The 21411-nt window shown below is 41.1% G+C and overlaps 1 protein-coding gene across 4 annotated transcripts in view; it reads left to right on the top strand.

Moving 5' to 3' along the window:
- gria4b (glutamate receptor, ionotropic, AMPA 4b) overlaps positions 1–21411 on the top strand; it is a 157833-nt gene that overhangs the window by 64281 nt on the left and 72141 nt on the right. For all 4 annotated transcript variants that reach the window (XR_013100630.1, XM_004551206.4, XM_004551205.5 and 1 more), the window contains exon 3: positions 7412–7651. Coding sequence is in view for 3 of the 4 variants with exons in the window: in XM_004551206.4 (XP_004551263.1) it covers positions 7412–7651 (240 nt within the window). In the remaining variant the exon portion in view is untranslated. The remainder of the gene's footprint in view (positions 1–7411; positions 7652–21411) is intronic.

Here is a 21411-nt window from a genome sequence, read left to right as displayed (position 1 = left end):
CTTTCAGGCCAATGAGACACTTCCATGGTAATGCACAAACTATCTGAATGTTTGTTATCATACAGGCTTTTTTTTTTTTTTTTTTTTTTTGCCAGAAATCCAGAATCCTCACACTACAGATAGTAGAGATCCCAGTGGATGAGCAGGCGTAGGCCAGGCTTCTATCTGTTTGTGGTTTTGATTGATTCCATGTTCAGTGTGGAGGCAATCTTCTTTAATGAAATGAATGATTCTCATTATTTGCCATGTGGCATGTGGCATACACCCATATTGTGCCCTCCACTCTGCCAGAGCTTCCCTGGACACGGTGATCCCGTTGGCAGATTCTAAGTGAATGGGAATAATAAAGGGAAAAAATAATAAAAGGAAGTGCTTTGTTATTCTCACAGTTGGCCAGGATGTATAGTGAGAAACCGTGTGGAATATTTCAGCATCAGAGGTAGCACGTCTGAAAGACTGCCAAACGGGCAGCTGCTTTGGGATTTTTGAGCCTTCCGTTGATGTTTTTGATGATGATTTTAAAAATGATTTGTGCCTGGAAGAGTTTTCCTTTAATAGGGTAGAGAGGACATTATTTCTGGTTTTACTTCTACTCCACTAAAACAGGGAAATAGGTTTAGGTTAATAGTACAAAAGACAATCAATAAATTAACAAATAAATGATGATATCTAACCCTAACCCCTAACCCTAACCCCTAACCCTAAGAAAACAAGCTAACTTTCTTATTATTGGCTCCTGAGTGTAAACAGAAGTTTTAAATAGCAGAGGGGTGGTGCTGTGTATCTTAGGCCTTAGACACAGAAACCTACAGACTGGTCAGCAACACCCTGGCAACAAAAAATGCTAGGGAAAAGTGAATTCCCTGAGTGGTTGATAATTGGTTTCCAACAATCAAAGAGCTAGGTGCAAATAGGGAGACTTAGACTGTTGACCTTCAAAATAAAAGTTGCAACTTTTAAAATGTGCTAATTGCAGGGAGGAGGCGAATGCTATACATCGTTTGGCCGATTGGTTTCACATAGGGATCAACAACTCCCCAGCCTTTATAATATACAGTTTTCCCTAGCAACCATTGTTGCTAGGCCTGTGCCTGAGATAACTATATGAAGGAAATCAACCTTCACTGATCTTATACAGAACCAAGAGTAGAAAACAAGCATTTAAAACAGTCTTAATGCTGAAGTCGTGGAAGATGGCTGCTCCTTCCTGAGCATGGTCCTGTTAATGCAAATGCTTTCTTATAGTGCGTCATCTGATTGTTCAGGTTTTCTCTGTTTTATTGCAGTCTTTACCTTACAACATAAAGTGCCTTAAGGCAGCCGTTATTGTGATTTGGTGACATGTAAACAAAATCAAATTGAATTGAATTCTGTCTTTTTGTCCTGTAGCTTTAATATTCAGTCAACAGGGACACAAATCTTTGCCCACAAATGTGTTAAACATAAAACAAAAGGATTTGAGTTCAGTATTTACGTAGTCCATGTACTGTATGTGATAGTAGCATTTCAGTGGTAATACTGTTAGTTTTGTTTGAACTCTAATGAAAACAGGCAGTAATTGGAGACCGAGACGGTTTTAATTTCAGCAGCTTTACTTACATACGTGTTGTTATTCAATCTGGTGTTTCTGCGTAACAGCAGCTCGCCATGCACAGCGTGGGTGCGGGCTGACATATATTCAGGATTCAGTGAAGTGTGTGCGTGTGTGTGTGCTTGTGTATCTCTGCGTGCGCTGATGTCATCCTATCCCTGGAGGGGACATCAGTGGGCTGTGTGGATTTTCCAACCTCTGCACTCCTTTCTTGGTTGAGTGGACTCTCTCCCTCTCTCCCTGTTTGCCCCCATCCTTCAATGTGGAGACACACAGTAGGTGTTAATAACTGTGTGGTCTTAAAGGACCATTTGTGGCCATAAGTGGAGATATTTGGCACTGTGATACATTGCTGCAATCAGGCTATGTAAAATGTAATTATTCTTTCTTTTCCCCTCCAATGTTTAGATCTTCTCTAAATACATAAAAATGATCCGAAACCTGAGCTTTTGTTGGCTGAAGGAAATGCTAATAGCTTTGAAAAGCAAACCTTGAAGATAGCTTAGGAAGATTTCAGGTTAAGGTTAAGAAGACAACCCTCCTCCCGCAGCTCTTACCTCTCTTTCTACATATTTAATCTATGGTTCATTTTTGTTTTGGCTTTTTGGTTGGTTAAACATTAAATAAATATCCTCAGAGGTCAAACTGAGCTGAGTGTCAGTAAAGCTGATCAGCTAAAAAAAAAAAAAACGAAAAATAGAAGCATCTATAATTTCAGCTCTGTGGTCTTTTTTCTTTTGCACCATCTCTAAAAATGAGCCATCTGTTCTTGGCTTGAGTGCTTACTTTGCAGTACAGGTTTGTTTTGATGTCAGCGCTCCTGCTGGCTCAGCTGTCAATCAAAAACATACACCATTCTGCCCGCTCATAGGCTTGGAGGCTAAATTGGTCGGACACAGGCCTCCTAATCTAACGACGGAAAGCTGCATTCCCGAACCTGTCTGCACATTCAACTAGAACTTCAGACGGCCTGTAAAGTAGCATTACTGTTGCATATGCTGAAAGCCCCTTCCTTCTTTTCATTAACAGTGCAAAATTGAAGTTACTTTAAGAGAATATTTTACTGCAAAAACACTGAAAGGCTTGGGTTTCATTTGGCCAAGTGCAGTTCTCTGAATCTGTGGAGATAAAATAATTTAGCCCTCCCGCCCAACACCGAAACGGATTTTAAATGAGTCAGTCATGACTCAGGGAAAAGCTAACTTTAACAGTGAAGTTACATCATGTGGGGTGCCTTAAGGCATAGACATGGATTTGGGGGTGGGGGCAGGACAGGACACAGGGGACATGTCCTCTCTAATATTTAGAAAACATGAATTTGCCCACTCACTCTTTCTCTTAGAGGACTGTGCACAGTAAGCATAAATCTTGTTGAAACTTACCAAAGTCCAAAGGGCCTTAACGTATATTTATCATAAAGTGAAGCGAGGGGTTACCTCCACAAAGAAAAGATACAAAAGTACCCTGACGCCAGGCGGGAACAACTGAATGAGCTACACTCTGATGTCTCCAGCTATCCATTCGTCAATTTTTTAAAAGTCTTATCCAACCGAGGGTCACAGCGAGGCCAAGCCCTATCCCAGCTGACACGGGGCGACAGGCCTCCAGTCCATCACAGACCAAACACAGGGACACTCACATTCAGGCCTACGGTTGTTTAGAATCACCAGAGAACCTAACGTGCAGTCTTTAGGCTGAGGGAGGAAACCACTGCAGACTCAGGCTGATCATATATATCCACATTTACTAAACAGAGCAAAAGCTATGTGTACGCAAGCCCCAGCAGTGTTCACAGGTGTGGTTACTTTTAAGAGTGAAAAACAGAAGTTGTGTTGTTTTCTAAACAAAGGCACAGTCAGTTCATTTCAAAGATATAAGAGATTATTTTTTTACTATGTAAATATCAACTCCCCCCTTTGTTTTATGCCTTGAGAAAGGAACATGCAATCTTGTCAGTGCGTTTGCACTGCCGCAGCACGTTAAGTCCAAGGTTCAAACCTAGTGAGGCTGGCTGCACCTACGTATGAGGTGATTGGAGTGACTGTATCAACATGCCACACTAAATGCTGGAAATCACTTGGATGTTGACACAACAATGATCATTTTCATTTAGAAAAGTTGAGAATAATTATTTAAAGCTCTCCAGAATGCAGGAAATTAAGTGTCTGATTCTCAAAATTACATGGAAAACACTAACCCTAACTCACCCACCGTTTGTCTTAATGCATCCCTCTACGTGCTCACACAAAAATACATTTTGCCTTCAAGACCTTCCAACGTGGCTCCAATCTCCAGTCACTAGGGATAAATGTGTATTTCCTGACAGGTTGCTGGCTATCGCAGGGTCAAGTTGGTTGCAAAACATTGATTGCTAGCAGATTGTCGCAGTCATCTATAGTTTGCATGGAAGTTCCTGATTCGTCTGCAAACAATGGCCAACTAACCATCGAGTAGTAGTGAAACGTAAAAGCCTGCATGGCACTCCTCACAGTTCCACTCTTTGAGCAGTTTGGCCTGTGTTTGCAGCTGTGGTAGTTCCAACCATTTAACGCCACCAAACGGTCGAGGAACATTTTTCCTAGGCCGAGGCTTTCATGACTAGGGCTAAGTAGTGGTTTTAGCTGCCTAAATCTAACAAATTCCCTCTGGAAACGAGTCAGCTAAGTTTGAAAAGACTGAGAAACGCTACAAACTCCAGTTTCCTGAGTGAACGGCCCAGTTATCCCACAAGCTGCTTCCAGTGTAAACTGTCACTCTGAATATGGCCTCACCTGACTATTTCCTAAAGTCATTCTGGCTGAAATCCCTGAAGGCGAACTACTGTACAGTCTTGACTGTTTTTCCCCCTGGTAGTATAGTTCCCAGCACCTCTGTGGACTATAATTGTGTGTAGAAGAAGAGTGACTTTCCTTTTAGTTTTTTTACTGCCGCCTTGTTTGTTTCACTGAGGGAGGAAGATTAGAAATATGCACACTCTCTCTCCCCCTCTGTCTCAACAGCAGCGCACTGCACTCTCTGCATAGAAACAATGAGTTAGTCAGTAAAGCAGCTCTCTTGTTTACTTCCCCACCCCCAGTTTTCCTTTAACAACGGGAACATCTTGAGCTCTTCCTTCAGTTCGCCACTCACTCTGATTCTCCTCGCACCCGGAAACTGGCAGAGGACGCTCATTATCTTTACTCTCTGTTGTTGTTCCGTGTGTGCAGAAAGTGGGCAATTATAGTACAGCTCTAGTAGACAGCCAAACCTTTCTATAATGAGAAGATTTCCTCAAGCAGGACACATTGTGTATATGTGTGTATAGCACAGCTTGTGTATGCAAATGCAGGCGTTCCATTTAATTCAAAGTCTGACCAATAAACACAACAGACGCAGGTTCAGTTGGTGCTGCTTTTATGCCATGAAAGCAGAGCAGCATGAGCATGATGTGTTTTGTTAATGGGGAATATGTCCTCTAGAATATATCTAAACAACAGCAAGGGGAGTGATTTAGTTGTTGGTACTGTTGTTTTGCTGTTTAAATGGGAGACGGGAACAGCCTTTTTAGATGAAAGCATCAGAGGAAACGGACGTGTTTGGTTTTGATCTCTGTTTGCTGCATTCAGTGGCTCTCTTGAAAGGATTTAAAGTGGTAATCAGCGGGATAATGGTTTGTTATTTTGTCGCCAGTCATGGTGCTAAGCGCTTATTGCCGTGGTGATTTTTGCACCACATTTCCCACCGATCAATTGTCATTCAAAGCAGCGAGGTCTTAGTTAAATGCGATGGCTATCACTGCTCATATTAAGCGCTCGGTTCTTGTAAAATATCGCTTCCTGTGAGCGTGGGACTTGAATGATTTAAGATGTGTTTCTCTGGAGATGAGCCCTCATTGCATGTTGTTTTTATGCTGCTAAATAATGAAGTTATCATAGTGACGAATGTGCCGAATAAAGGAAAAATGAACTGATACACAGCGTGACAAAATCCTTTGTTGTACACTTGATATTTGTTGTGAGAAAAATATATTTCAAAAAACTAGTTCATCAATGCATTGTGTTTGAGTTGCCCTAGTTTTCCCCCCTCGTGTGAAACAGATCCAGGGTCTGAGGAAGCTCTGGGCTCTGGGTTAAAAACAAAAGCCAGTGAAAAAGTATCAAAAACTAAAGTTCCTTTTGTGAGCACTTGATGCTCAGTACAAAAGAAAGTCAGTCCCTGTAGACACACTTTATTTTCCTCCATATTGATGTTTGTAACTCACTTTTTACATTTATTAGTCTTCCTTAGCCCATCCGTAACTCGTCCAGGATGCAGCAGTCACCTCTGGGTGCTTAGTATCATAAAATAAAGACCCTACAACCCCACAACCTATGAGTAGGCACCTGGCAAAAGTGGGAAGGAAAAACTCCCTTTTACAGAGAAGAAACGGGCAAAACCAGCAGCCACCTCCTGTTACTGATTGGGGGTGAGGGAGAAAGACAAGACATTTAAAACTTTTATACATATAAAGCCCCACATGACCGAGCTCCTGCATATATAGCAGAGCCACTGAGACCATATAACAGCTGTTGGCCTTTTGTAAGTGTGTGTGCTGTATAAAAAAGTTATTATTAATAAAGTTATTATAGACTCCTGTGTTATAATGTTCCTTAGATCAGAAATAATCATCTTTACAGATTGTCACAAATGCTGGTTTTAGTCTCTGTAGCTCATTTTCCACTTCATGGGTGAATCTTTTTTAAACTCACCTGCAGTTTTGGGTGAAACTCCTTTCAGTGTAACCACACTTTACAGTGCTAAATTCAGCAGTTACAATTATATTGTTACTCACGTTCCAAAGGTTCATCAGTTACCTGCGCTCCAGGTAGATGGAAAGAAAAACGCACGTGTGGTACAATCAGCTGATTTCAGTTTGTATCTGGGAGGAGGAAAGTGGTGGAGCGGTCCTACAGCTGTTCAGGAGTGGAGAATAAAAGATTCCTTTTATTGCACAAAAGGTCAAGAATGTGATGGTAAAGTTCAAACTGCATCCAGGGTAAAACAAAAGCAACACAACTTCGGCTCTTTGCGAAAATCTGCACAGACAGCATGCTAACACAAAGCTAACAGGGAACCCAGAGGGATGATGAAGCTGAATGCAGGCCGACCCCAGTAATACTAAATGCCTTTCCTTTTTTTTTAAATAATAACCCCGCCCCTGCTCGTCTGATTAAGCTTTGTTAAGGCTTGAATTTAATGCTTTCTACTTTGAATGCTTATAAAAGTCCCTTCACTCCCTTTGCATTGGTAAAGCATTTTTAAGGGTCTAAGCAGTTTCTGTTCCAGTTTTGTGACTGAAAGTCTTTTATTATGTTACCAATAAATTAGGATTTATCTGTGTGTGTACCCGGACTGTTTATGGATGCATTTTGCTAACTTAGCATTTGAAAAACCATAGTTGGATACTTCTGGCTCACGGCAAACACACAAGTAACCAAAATGGTGATGTCAAGTGGCTGCAGCTATCTTTTATATACAGTCTATGGCTGTAAACAATGTGAAAAGGGTCCCAAACCCAAAGAGAATTACCAACTGTGCACTTGGTATTTCCAGAAGAAAAAGAAAACTGTCACTACTTGTGTATATGTTATCATAACAATATAAAAATAAATCATTAGTTGGCGACTTCTTGACAATATTCAGTATAACTAAAGGCCTGAAAAGAACTTAAACTTCATTTCGCTTCTTTTTTCACTATATAAAACCTTGACATGTTATTTTTTTTCTCTCAATTCCCATTACCTCAAGCTACTTCAAATTTATGGTACCAATTAATTTTTATGTTCTTGTTTCCTTCCGCAGTCTGCTCCCAGTACTCCCGCGGTGTCTTCGCCATCTTCGGCCTGTACGACAAGCGTTCGGTCCACACGTTGACGTCCTTCTGCAGCGCGCTGCACATCTCCCTCATCACGCCGAGTTTCCCCACCGAGGGCGAGAGCCAGTTCACCCTGCAGCTCCGGCCGTCGATCCGTGGGGCCCTCCTGTCCCTCCTCGACCACTACGACTGGAACAAGTTCGTCTTCCTGTACGACACAGACCGAGGTGGGTGATGAAAATAAACACCTCTCACTCTGACAGCTTAATCACACATTGGAGATGTTTTCGTGGATTCTGTGCCAGCTTGTGAGCATGCTGTACATTAATGTGTTTCTCATCTAACAGAAAACCTTTTTAAATGCATCATCAGTTGATCTCAGCGAACTTTCCTTTGAAATCGGTGAATCTGCTCCCCTCACCAGAAAATCATTACATTCACATACACTGAAAATGAGTTCTTTCCAGTAAATGAAAATCTTAGATATACTGCACAAAGGTGCTTTGCTTGACAGCGTTACAAGTTATCGGACTACAGAAACAACTTGCAATCAAACATAAGTGAGTCCTTGAGGGAAAAAAATGAGAGGTTGGGTAGAAATATGAAGAAACAAGTGCTGCTTCAAAGTAAAAGCAAGACAGTCCTGAAAGCTGATGATATACAGATCATCTCAGACAACTGTGCAAACACAGAGAGGAAAAGCCATGAACCTATTTCATCACCAAATGCATCAACATTTAATAAAGCAGACAGAGTTTTTAAGTACTGCAACCATATCCAAATGATTTTAACCCCCAGAGAATTGAAGAAGTATTGTCTTCACGAAGGAGGTAAGCTTTGAATATGACCTGCATTAGATTTGTGGCTGGATGTGCAAACCTAAGGGATCTCATTGGAGCTATCTATTTATCTATAACTCATTAAACCATTACTCTTTCCAAATTCAGGTAATTACAGATACAAAGTTACTTTCGGTTTACAACCACATTAGCTACTTTCACAATAAACTACAGATCCACCCACAGGAGAGATCTGCTGAGAGCTAAACATCTTCTAAGCTTGTTTTCTGTTTAGTGTTTGCGCTGTTCTGTCCTTCGCACCAAAATAATGAGAAGCTTCTGAAATACTGGAATTGCAGGCTTTGTAATAATGGAGGTGTTACAATAGCTGAGCAGTGGCCTGTGATGCAACATCACCTACTGTCGTGATGATTTGTTCAGCCTCTTTTTCCAGTCTTCCACACAAAACGAGAAATAAAATCAAATAATTCAATTTTAATAAAATAAAAGTGCAAGAATGAAAAGATGCAATAAATAAGCTGCAAAGAAGAAAATGAAATAAAATGAGTTGAAGTTCTTTGTGTAAATATTGCAGGTAGATCTTTACAAATTAGATGCTGTAGTAGCAGATGATAATAATAATTAGAGTGTGAATGGAGTAATGGCGTGGAAGGGGGGCAGTGTTCATTTCAGGAGTCTGCTTATGACCAAATGCAGTACATCTGTGTCACTCGAGGTTTCTCTTATCTTGGAAATCTACCTCTGTAGTAGAAGCTAAAAGAGACAGTTTCTAAGAACTACACTGGTCCCCAGTTGCTGCAGTCCAGACACATAAAAAAGACGGGGGACTATCTCCTGCAGTTATTAGAACAATATAGAAGTTCCTGCAGCGTGAAAGTGGCTCTTTGTTCTCTTAGATATGCCAATAAACCTTGTTCTTACCACAGCATTTTTCACTCATGGATGTTAGTTAGAAGAGAAAGAGGATTTCTGGAGTAAGAGAGAGTGGTGATTGGAGCAGACTTTAATGGACATGTGGGGGAAGGGGACAGAGGTGATGAGGAGGTCTTGTGTCGGTGCAATGGAGGACAATATGAAAGGACAGATGGTAGTGGATTTTTCAAAAGATGGAAATGGCTGCGGTGAACACATGCTTCAAGAAGAGGGAGCAACATAGGGTGATGTAGAAAGGTCGATGAAGGTGAATACATGCAGAAGGTGCAATTGGAGAGACTTGATTGTCTGCAGGATGACTTTGGACATCAAGAAGAGGAAATGAGTGAAGATGGAGGCAAAGATTAAATGGTGGAAGTTGAAGAAGGAAGAATGATACGCCAAGAGAGTGTTTGTCCTATTACAGAGGAAATAGGACAAACAGACTTGGCGGTAGAATGTGAAAGTTCAAGAAATATCCAGAGGAAGAGGTTAGCAAAGAAAAAGTGGGATAGTCAGGTGGATTAAGAAGGTAGACAGGATTACTGGGAGGTTAGGTCTACAGCTGGGAGAGAGGAGGCAAAGACCAAAAAAAGCTTGTGATTAGTCATATCTGATTCTGGACTTGAAGAAGAAAAGTACTTGTATCGACTGGTTACAGAGAGATTGAGTTGGAAAGGATGTGCAGCTGCTCGGGATGATTATGAATAGAGCTGAAACGTGTTAAGAAGATGGAAAGATTTAAACATCCGCGATGAACCAGCCAAAGGGACAGATAGTGCACAAGAGAGGTGAAGAAGAGAGTGCAGTGAAGGTGAGTGTCAGGGGTGATTTGTGACAGAAGGACAGAAGGTGACTATGGTGTATGGTTTGGAGATGGTGGCACTGACAAACAGATGATAGGCCAAGCTGGAGGTGGCAGAGCTGAAGAGCAATCAGAATGGACAAGATTAGGAATGAGTACATCAGACGGACAGCTCAGATCGAGCAGTTTACAGATAAAGTTAGAGATGCAAGGCTCAGATGGTTTGGACATGTGCAGAGGAGAGAGATTGGATATATTAGAAAAAGGTTTTGAGGCTGGAGCTGCCTAGGCAGGATGGAAAGACTAAGAGGGAGACCACACAGAAGATTCATGGATGTAGTGAAGAAGGAAATGCAGAGCATGTTACAGAGGGGAATACTACGGGGGGGGAGACAAAGGCAGATGGTCAGCTGCAGCAGCCAGAAAAATAAGAAAATAAAGTAATGCATAATTAAAACAAAAAATATTTCTTACATTTAAATAAAATTTGGAAAGGTAAATAAAAATAAACATGCAAACATGCTCTGTGTACACAGAGATGTGCACAAAGTGTTGTTTTGTGAGGCAGTAACATTTATCAGAAAGAAATCTCTGAGGTCTCAATCATATCTCCTATGTTTTCTCCTCATGCCCCCTGCGTGGCGAACAGTAAGGTGTGAATGGATGTGCTTCTGAAATAATGGCTGTTTTTTGTCCTCAGTATGTCTTGTGGCCATCGAGCGATCAATATTGCAGTGCAGCTGCTGTTGGAAGTGTTGTGGACATTGTTGGACCTCTCTCCCTCTGGCTCAGTTCCCCACCTGAGGAAGCGAGCTCATGTATATGTTTCTCACTCTTCCATGTCTCTCTCTTTTTTCCCATATTCCTCCTTTTTTTTCTTTCACCCACCCGATCTTTGCCTCTCAGTCACCACATACACACCGACAGAGTCAATAAGTTTCTACTTTTTCACCCCACCGTGTCGCATTTCCATTACAAGACAGAATGGATATGGACTGCTGCTTGGATCACATCTCCACATCTCGCTTTCATACATTTTCCAGAAGGTAGTCAGAGGACTTCATTCTTTCTCTCTGCTGCAGTGATTGTTTGAGCAGATTGGCTATACAGGGGCTGCAGAGTGAGGATGATATCGGGATGGCGTCCTTTCAGAACAACTCATTCCCTCCTTCTTTTTCTTATCTGAAGTCATACATGCTTGACTGGATAAAAAGCCTCCACTCCTCTCAACAAAACCGGCATGTATCTGATCAAGTATCCTCCAAAACCACAAAGGTTCCCAGCTGTACGACTTTGCTGCCCTATAGACTGGCTGAGGACACAAAACGTGGCTTTTCTGTGTTTTCTGGAGCTTCGGTCTGGCTTCAAGCTCAGGATCATTGAGACCAGAATTAAGATAACATGCAATTTCAGTATCAGTGGCATAAAAATCACCAAGAGGTGAAGACAATCACCTACTAGAAGGTTAGGATGTTGTTATAACCTCATGGGGCGACCGTGGCTCAGGGGGTTGGGAATCGCATCTGTAACCGGAAGGTTGCCGGTTCGATCCCTGGGCTCTCTGTCCTGGTCGTTGTGTCCTTGGGCAAGACACTTTACCCTACTTGCCTACTGGTGTTGGCCAGAGGGGCCGATGGCGCGATATGGCAGCCTCGCTTCTGTCAGTCTGCCCCAGGGCAGCTGTGGCTACAACTGTAGCTGCCTCCACCAGTGTGTGAAGAGTGAATGAATAGTGGTATTGTAAAGCACTTTGGGTGCCTTGAAAAGCGCTATATAAATCCAATCCATTATTATTGAGTGAAAGCAGTTCTTTGCTACTGTGAAAATGAATACTAATGAGCAGTGTTAAAACAGCAACAAAAAATTCCATTTGAATCCTGCAGGGTTGATGGGCTGTGATGTGTGAGGTCCAGACTTTTCTTGCGTTACAATGTTTTTTGGTTTGAAGCACCTGATGTCTATGGACGTTCTGTTTCCTGGTTGGTCAGTCATTTTTCAGCATCGAATTCACCAATTCATGTTTATCCATGAGCACTGAGAGATGTAGTAGGTCTCTCAAGCCTGGCAACCATGAGTCCTTAGGGAAAACTGAATTTTCCCCAGTCAGTTGGTTAGTGGTTGCAAAGACACATATGCTGCACCAAATATCTCCTGGCAATTGCTCTGGTGGCACGTTGCAAAAGTTTCCTTTAGTTTTCCATGGAAGAGGTCGACGTAAAAGTTGTGCCTTTTGAAAAGTGTGGCTCAGTGGGGCCCAATTTTTACTTTGAAGGTAAATGTTCTCCATTTCACATCAGGCGAATAATAAGCGAGTCTTTGCGAAGAAGTCAGTGTCTTCCAGAGCAATCACAAGGCAACCTGGCAGCAACCAATCCACAGCTCACATTCTCGTTTTGGGAGAAAAAGTTATTTTCTGTGTTTTGTTTTTTTTTCCATGTGTTTTTAGAAATCGTTGTTCTCACAGTAGAGAATTTCCTTCCTTTTTCCAGTGTTTTCATTATAAAATATCTCGACAGGATGCTCTTTTTCCCTAACTCACTGCAGGAGTGACAAATGAGACGGGGGAGGAGCAAAGTGTGTACAGATGTCTACTTTTTGATTTGATTGGAGCAACGTCCTGGACATAGAGGGGAGCAACTAAACCTAAAGTATCGATGCAATACAAGAAATGGTACTGTTGATATTTGGATCAATTTGCCTACCCTTCCTACAAATATGAAAACCGAAAACAGCCTTTCACTGTGCTGATAACATTAAAAAGCAGGTGATTTTTAAAGTACCCATCGGTATTCAGATAATTAATACAGGTGATCCCAGATCAATGCCAAACAAGGCTGAGAATTTGTCTTCCTGTAGAGATTTAACACAGCCATACTGGATGCCTTTGTGAAAAATGCTGGATACATGCTTCACAACACAAAAGACTATGGAATAAGATGATTAGAGAGGGTATCATATTAGCATGTGACACATGCACGCCTGTCAGAGTTGATGTGGATTGTTTGTGTTTGCAGAAACACAAGCGTATCTGTTCCGGGTGACAGATGACTGACGGATGTCTAAAACTCTGCAGACACACTTGGAAAACATTGCTCAGTACGTGTTGCCCTTTAGTCTGCATTGTGTTCCTGTTACTGAAAGTTAGGGCTGTCGGCTTTTTTTGGAAATTTTCTTTGAAATTTGAACTGCTGCTAAAATGATGTTGTGGATATGGTTTTTTTATGTTGCCGGTGTGAGTGCAGCAGGATGTGCCTTGTATTTCAGCAGGTGCACTTCATAAAATGCACAGTTCAGCTGACCCTGCTGTCCTCTCAGTAAAACAGGAGGGTTTTTTCTACGTATACAGCCATTTCCAGCCACACAGCAAGCAAGGTTAGACCTAAAACTTAAGGGGTCCTGTAAGTGCAATAACTGCAACCACTGCACAGACCTGACAGACCTTTTAATTAACCAAATTAAAACTTTGGTGAACAGTTAATGGTTTAACTGAAGTGCGAACTCTCAGGTACTGGATTTGCTGGACACAACTTTTCCTTACTATTCATATCCTCTATATTATTTTTAGGCCTGTTTCTCATTCTTTTGTCCAGTTTCTTCAAATTTCTAAGGACACACTGCACACCATATGTGAAATATGCAAAGTTTGTGGTTAACAAGTCTCTGGGAATCACCACACTGGTGCAAAGATATAATTTTATGCCTGTCAAACTGTGCTATCTTTGACATTTCCTTGGCTCAACTAATCATTGACTCGTAGATCAGTGTTAAGTGGCTTAACTTTCCTCTTAAAGTGGTCAGGAGTAAGGACTGAACAAAAACGTAGTGAAAAACAGCCAATATCAAAATAAGAACCTTGAGAAACCTTCAGTAAGGCAAGAGAACTACAGCTCAAGAGCACTTTAACAAGTTCCACAAAGGTGTTTCTAGCTAGAAGCTTTAAAAAATAATGGGTAGGACAAGACTTTTGCACAGGACAATATCTTTTCCAAAGAGCAATTTAATTCCAAGACCTGAGATATTTTTCACATTTATGTTACAAAATGGAGAAAACCCAGCATGCTACAATAAGTAGATAATCGTGAACTAATGCTTGAAAGAATCCAAAGCCACTTTCACAGCCTTCCTTTTATAGATAAACGTAAAGATGCGTGTCGGCTTTGTGAAGCTGCTCACACAGTTCAGCAGAGACACATTAGCGGAAACACGATCACACTTTGCAAGGTTAAAATTTGCATGCCCACTGAAGCAAAAAGCAGGTGGGACAGATGAGCAGCATGGGTGGGGAAGCAGCAGTCCACAAAGTAGAAAATGACACTTTATTGTAAGTGTCCTTGCTTTCTGTGCAAACAGTGTCCCTCCTGCAGTTATATATAAATATTGTGAACAAACAAAATCCAGCCTCTCTCACAAAGTCACCCCGTTTCTCCCTGAAATAAACCCCACTGATATTTAGCCTCAGCTAAGGAAAGCCACAGTTTTATTTTGTGTGTTGCGACTGTAAAATCATCCCGGATACATTCAAAAAAAATTTCTTTCCTTATTTGCTTTTTGTTCTCATGTAATTGAAATATATAAAGACATTCAAGATTACCATATGAATTCAAAGTGTGGCCTTTGGTAACATTCATCATGTTCATGAAGTTGAATGAATGCAGGCCAATAAAAATGAAATGAAATAACTGTGAAAGTAGCAATAATGTGTGCACAGTGATTTGTGAAAAATGATTAAGTTAGACAAAAGAATGCAAAACCTCTGCCCTCAGCAAAATGACCAAATCTGAATTGACTCAAAGTGATTCAGTTTTAAATTTTGTCAAGCTGCAGCGCTGCTAAAGCTTTTCATATAATCTGTCTCTATTTTTTAAGTAACCCTGATAAAACAAAAAAATACACAGGCATTTAAAATGATCAATCACATAACTTCTTTCATAGCAGTGAAAACAAGACCACAAAGACAGACTTGGGAATCGGAGAGAGACCTTTCAAAGCCCGAGGGAGAACACATAGGCTTTATAGTGGGATAATAAGGCACAGGTAAACTCAATCAAGGCAACAGGGGAGGGAAGAAACTAACAAAGAAAGACATACGAGGAGCCTTCAAGCTTTAACTAACCTTTAAAAGAAAAATAAAAGAAAACTGAAAGAAAGGAAAAGAACAACATAGACGACAGAAACACAGAAAGCGAAAGGTCCAGGAACATTTGGACAATCGCAAAACCTACCTATGTTACATCAGAAAGCAGCGATCATAATAACAATAATAACAAACACCAAGACACACCGAGGCATGGTAAAATCCACAACTGCACGTTTCATTCATCCCTGGTTTGTGTCAAACTACGATAAAGCGGCAAAAAACCAGACCAAGGGAGCATTTCTCTTCAGTTTAAACTGTCCTGTTTTAACCATCATAGACAATAAAAATGTCCTAACAGCTGGAGTAAAAGAATTCTAATGCCCAGCTCGGTAATGAAACAAAGAAAAAAAAGGACCAACATAAACCATCGGCCTTTGAAAACACACATTGGAAACATCAATCAAAACGGCTTCCTAAGCAATGCATTCCAAATGTTTCAATTAATTATTAGTCACTCTTTCTTTTTATAGACTTTATGGGTTATGTAAACTGAATGAGAGGAGGTCAGATGTGTTTTCTGATTTAGTTGCGCTGCTCTGAGCTCTGTCCATGGTGCTGAAATCAGGCTTCAGCCAGCAATTTAATCGGTTTGCAGACACAAGCTGCTTTCCATCAGTGTGATGGCTTCAGAATGTGTTGAATGTGAAAGTTTTTTCACTTGTAACAAAGCACAAGTCTGAACGCACGCTGTCACATTAGTGGAGAGGGACATTATTAATTCAATTCAATTCAATTCAATTTTATTTATATAGCGCCAAATCACAACACTCCTGCATCATGTTCATGTTCGTTTGGTGACCTCAGCTCACCTAAAGACGAGACCAAAGCTTAAAGAAGACGCCAAACTTTTTTGACTCCTGTCTCCTGATCTTATATGGTGCAGACTTGGAGTTGTGTGAGTAAATCCTTTAGGAATATTAAGATAAATATAACCTGTGTCTGAATGACAGAACATCATCACTTTGACACGTCGATGAAGCAAACTACGTAATATCAATTTGAGATGTTGTTGTCATTTAAAGAATACCTACTATGTTTTTATTGCTTCTACATGCTGTTATTCCCAGCTTCGTGGTTTTATTTTGGGACCACCACTAGAATAGTTTAGCATGATTCACAGTTTGTTTGGGTTTTTTTTTTTCTTTAAATCTCTGTTTTCTTACACTTGGCCTTTTTGCTTCTTCTTTTTTTTTTTCAGACAGAGATTCAGACAGGCTTCTGTCTTAATCTCATCTTTAGGCTTTAAGACACTGTTTTTTCTTTTCGGTGGCTACTCCCCCCCAAAAAAACCAAAAAATTACACAGATCAGTTGGTGACTACCTGGTAACCGTTGCTTGCTAGTGAAAAGTGAGTATGCCCTGAATGTGTTATGAGTGGTTCTAGGAGGTTCCTGGCAGTCACTGTGAAATCAGTGATTAAAGAATTATCATGCAGATGTAGAAACTCGTCAATTATCCCAACTGGTTGCCATGGAAAGTGATATAATCCAGAGGTTGCTTATGTGAAAGTGATCAAAAATAGGTACACAATGCTGTACCAAAAACCTCCTTGTAATTGCCATGGTCACCAGTAGTTTGCATGAAAGATGCCAACTTTTCTGCAAATCCTCGCCAACTACTTGCTAAGTGGTAGTGAAACTGTGAAACAGAAGCTTCTTACCTTCAGAGTAAATGTTGCACATTTTTAAACATGTTGGTTTCAGCAACTTTTACCCTGAAAGCAAACAGTCTCTGTTTCACTACCGCTTGCTAGTTACTTGACGAGTGTTTGCAAACAATCACAAAAATCAATCACACCAAGGTTTCTGGTGCAACACCCTCTTTGTGACCACTTTTAGTCAGTGATAGCTAGCAAACGCTCGCCAACCTGTCAAGGAATACTCATTCTTCCTTAGCAACCAGGGGTTGCCAGGAAGTCACCAACCGGTCTCTAGATGCGTGTGACTGCAGTGTAAACTGAAGATTTGAGCAGCGAATGTGCCTGCGATGAGCAATATTTAGTGATATACAATCTCATTACTAACGTATATAATTTCAGGATTACTTGTACAGACACTGACTTCGTTACTTGAAATCTATTCTTTCATCAGCATATTTATTACAGAAAATTTTGGAAAACTAATACATCCACTTTAAATGTCTAAATATCTGTTTATTGACAAATAAACAGCTTTTTTGCTTTAATTTAGGTGTTTTTCATTTCTTTACTTCAGCTTTCCTTGTGCCTTCATTTCCCTGACCACCTTCAGCTGATTATATAAAATCTGTTTTCCTGCCTTGTACAGCATGAAAGCAAATTTCTGCACAAGCACTTTTCACAGACCTAAAAATCACGAGTCCTTATTTCTGCATTGGACTGCAAAGGCAGAAATGCAGAATCACCAGAAGCTCAGGAACCATCCCTCAGAGTATTTCTTTTTCTAAATTTCAGCCATATGTATTATAATACACACAATTAATCCAAGTCCCACTGTGAGTAAGCAATGCGTTCTGATGAAGCAGACTTGCATATTTCTAAACCTTAAATATGTCACAAGGTCTTACATCTTTGTTAGAGGGAATGAATGTGTGTGCAGATACGTCAGCACCGCTCAAGTCTTTACGTACGCATTAGTGTTCTCTCTGTATGCCTGTGTTTGCTCTTCAGAAGGCTTTTGGGTGCAGGCTGCAGCACACTGGCCCGAGGATTTTTCTCACACACAGGAGCAGGCATTCATCCCATATTGACTATAATGTAGAATCAGCCCACGCATGGCTGAGCTGAGTCAATGAGCGCCAGTCTGATTCCCTGCATCAAAGCAACAGAGATACAAGGGGCTGGATACTGTAACAGTGTGTGTGTGATTATAGTGAATGCTGTCCCTGTGAGCTTTCCAGTGCACCATAAATACACACACACACCACAGACAAAGATGATAAGAAGGTTAATACAAAAAGAATGGAATAACATAGGAAAAGAAACCAGGAAATGGTTCAGGGAGAGTATAAAAGGAAGAGGGAATGAGAGGAGAATAAATAAGGGTATCGAGGACAGACATAAGAGGAAAGGAAACAAAAGGACGATAAAAAGGACAGGAGAAGAGAGGAAACGGTGATGGAGAGGAGGAAACAAGAGTAGGAGAGACTGGAGAGAAGGAAAGAAGAGATAAAGGGAGGAAACATGAGTACAAGAGCAGAGGAAAGGAGAAGGAACAAAAGGAAACAAGAAGTGACAAACAAAAACCGAGGAGAGGAAACTAGAGATTAGGAGACTAAATTAAAGGGAGCGACATACAGAGAGGAACGAAAAAGGTGAAAACTAAATAAAAGGAGACATATAAAGCAAAGGAAATGAAGCGAAAGGAGAGGAAACAAATGGAGATGGAAGACAAGCAGAGAGGAAAGGAAATAAGAGCAGAGGAGATGAGAGCGGAGAGAAGGAGAGGGAAGAGGTCACAAAAGGGAAGGGAGCGGAAAGGAAATGAGAGGGGATGACAGGCAAGATGAGAGGTGAGAAAACGACAAAGGAGGAAACGAGGAAAGGGAATAAAATCAGAGGAAACCAGAGACTAAGAAAGGAATTAATGTGATAAATGAGGTGAGACAGAAGAAGGAGGAGAAGCGAGGGCGTAGATTTGGCATGGACGCAAGGGACATGTCCCCACCAATATCCATATGAGTGCCTCATTAGTAATGTTTGTATAATCTGCTTAAAATGTTGCATAATTTTGCTGAGAGATCTTTTACTTTGTGGTAATCTTAGATGAGTAGTTTTATAGACAAAACCCACCAGGTCATCCAGCGTTCCCTTAGTGCTAATGTATATAAGAGAACCAAATCTACGCCCTTGAGGAGAAGGATAGTTCTCCAGCAGATGGACTGGTATCAGCAGTGTGTACTGGCCACGAATAGCTCCGAGCCTCTTTGTGTACACTCTGAAGAGGAAGAAAAGGCGAAAGCAAAGCTCTGATTCAATGAGGGAGGAAGTGGAAGGATGGAGGCTCAGTACACATGCGCTGACACTCAGCGGAATGAAAGGAAGAGAGGAAGAAATTGCATGCTGTACATAAATCCAGATGTGCGCTCACTTTCCTCTCCACAGGCTGCAGCTGCTTCCATCTAGTGTCCGGCTCTGCTCCAATCAGCACAACAAACGTACGCATCAGCCAGCGGCTATGTCTTCGATGCTGATGCTGATTGCAGCTGTCTGCTGCTCCAACTACGACCCTGGGGCCACTCATTTATCAGCTGGTAATCAGCTGGCCCTTTGCACACTTTACTTGCCTCGGCTGCCACTGCTGCAGCTTCCTGTCCCAGCGCTGTATATAGCATGTGGCACAACAGGACACAATGGGATATCATGTTCTTGCACACTCAGCTGCCCTGCTAAATTGTATCTGGTGGGTTCGGGGTGGCTGTGTTTCCGGAGTCTGAGAGTTATGATGTAGTTTAAAGGTTTCAGAGCCACTAAAAGACAGATTACTGCTAGTTTTTAGAAAGTTTGAACCTGTTTTCTCTGAGATATTAGGCATTGAAGTATGCTTCTTTAACATGCTTGCTTTCTAAATACTGAGATGAGTGTCACCAAATCCAGTCTGATGTCATCTTCATTTTGAAACCTTCAACATAGCGAGTGTTCGCAAGGCTGGAGAACAGCTCAACTTGTTGGGGTTAGTTGACAAAAACATGGAGTTAGAACAAAGTCACAACCAATGTCCATAATGACATGAAAAGAGTTCATATTGTCAAAGCAGTCTTTATAATGTGTAGATTTAGAATCTGCTGACATCTAATGAACGTCTTCCCTTGATTTGCATATCCACTGATACTGGACCAATATTCAATAATGGATTAGTCCAGTATAAATTACAGTGGTTAATGCCCTTAACAGCAAACATCTGATGCTTCACATCTAATCCAAGGTCCACAGAGCAGAAGACGTTGCTGGGATGACCAGCATGCATTCTAAAAAATAAACACATAGAGTTTCCAGGAATTCAAATTAAACTGAAATTAAGGATTGGGTAGATTAACTAAGGATTATCTAAAGTCAAAAGCAGTGCCTTTAGAGGCCTAGACCACAGGATGTGAGGTCAAAGTCTGTGTCTTCCTGCTCCAGCGTCACCTTCCAGGTAGCATCACCTGCATTTTGGCCACTAGATGGAGCACACTCAAGCTATCTTATCTTTGTTTCCAACATCGATATCCTTCCATGTATGAAACATGGAAAATAAATATCCACACATACCTATCTTTACATCCACCTGCTAGGGAAGGAAAATTAACTGAATTTTAAAAGAGTTTATCAACTGACATTCTGTCAGTTACAGTGAACTGAGCTCTAACGTTTCACTTTTGCATTATTCAGACTAATTGTACAAAAACATCTGCTCATAAAAGCAAGCGTAGGTGCTCACCTGTATTAGGCTGTGACCAGAGACTGTGAAATAATCAGTCTAGACAGTTATTTCAGTCTTTCCAGACTCTGAATTTTGTACTTCAATATTAGCATCTTGGATACAGCCATGCTGTTTTCTTTAGAGCAAGAAGAGACCACATTTGGACGAGGAGGTGGAGTGTTCCACAAAAATCTACAGCTTTTATAATTATAAATGAACTGAACCACTGTCTGTGACTGTCAGTTATTAGCACGTACACTTAAAAAAATGTGTGAGTTGGAGAAAAACGTTGTCGAACAAAATATGAGAAGGTCTAAAGCTTGTTACCCTTATCCGTATTTCAGGATGGAATTGCAAAAATGATAACTCATTTAAAGGCTTTAGCAATGACTCCTGCAGCACTCTGTGAGTGCAAATTTGCAGGTACAAACTGCCTTTTTTCTAAACTGTGTATTTGCTGGGAAAACCTTGACATATCTAGCAGCGATAACTGTAATTGGAGACAGCAAACTGCAGGATTCGAAAGAAAAAATATGATGGTAATCCTGACGAAAAGGATTTCTCCTGATAGGAGCACACCACTGCGATGACAAACTATTGTTTCAGAACCCGACAAACACACTGACAGGAACACATTGGCGGAGAGCTTAGCTCAAACAGCTTCGGTCAATAGCTGTGTAGTAGCTGCAGCTACCACAGGGAATGATTTTGGCCTCCTCTGTGGCTTCCCGCCCTCCGCACTCTGTCCTTTCTATTATGTGTATTTGTCAGCTGCTCTCTGTCTGCAGGTAGGCACGTTTACCACAAAGGAAATGTTAAGGAAACTTCCTCAGAATATTGACACTAAAAATACAGTTGGTTATTCCACCTCAAGGGTAGTTCAAAGTATGTAAGTCAGTCAAGAGCTACTGTCTATACTACTTATATGGACAAAATTATTGGGCCACACCTTTTC

This window comes from Maylandia zebra, linkage group LG10 (genome assembly GCF_041146795.1).
Source record: "Maylandia zebra isolate NMK-2024a linkage group LG10, Mzebra_GT3a, whole genome shotgun sequence".
NCBI classification, from domain to species: domain Eukaryota; kingdom Metazoa; phylum Chordata; class Actinopteri; order Cichliformes; family Cichlidae; genus Maylandia; species Maylandia zebra.
This window is presented reverse-complemented; position numbering and strand designations above follow the sequence as displayed.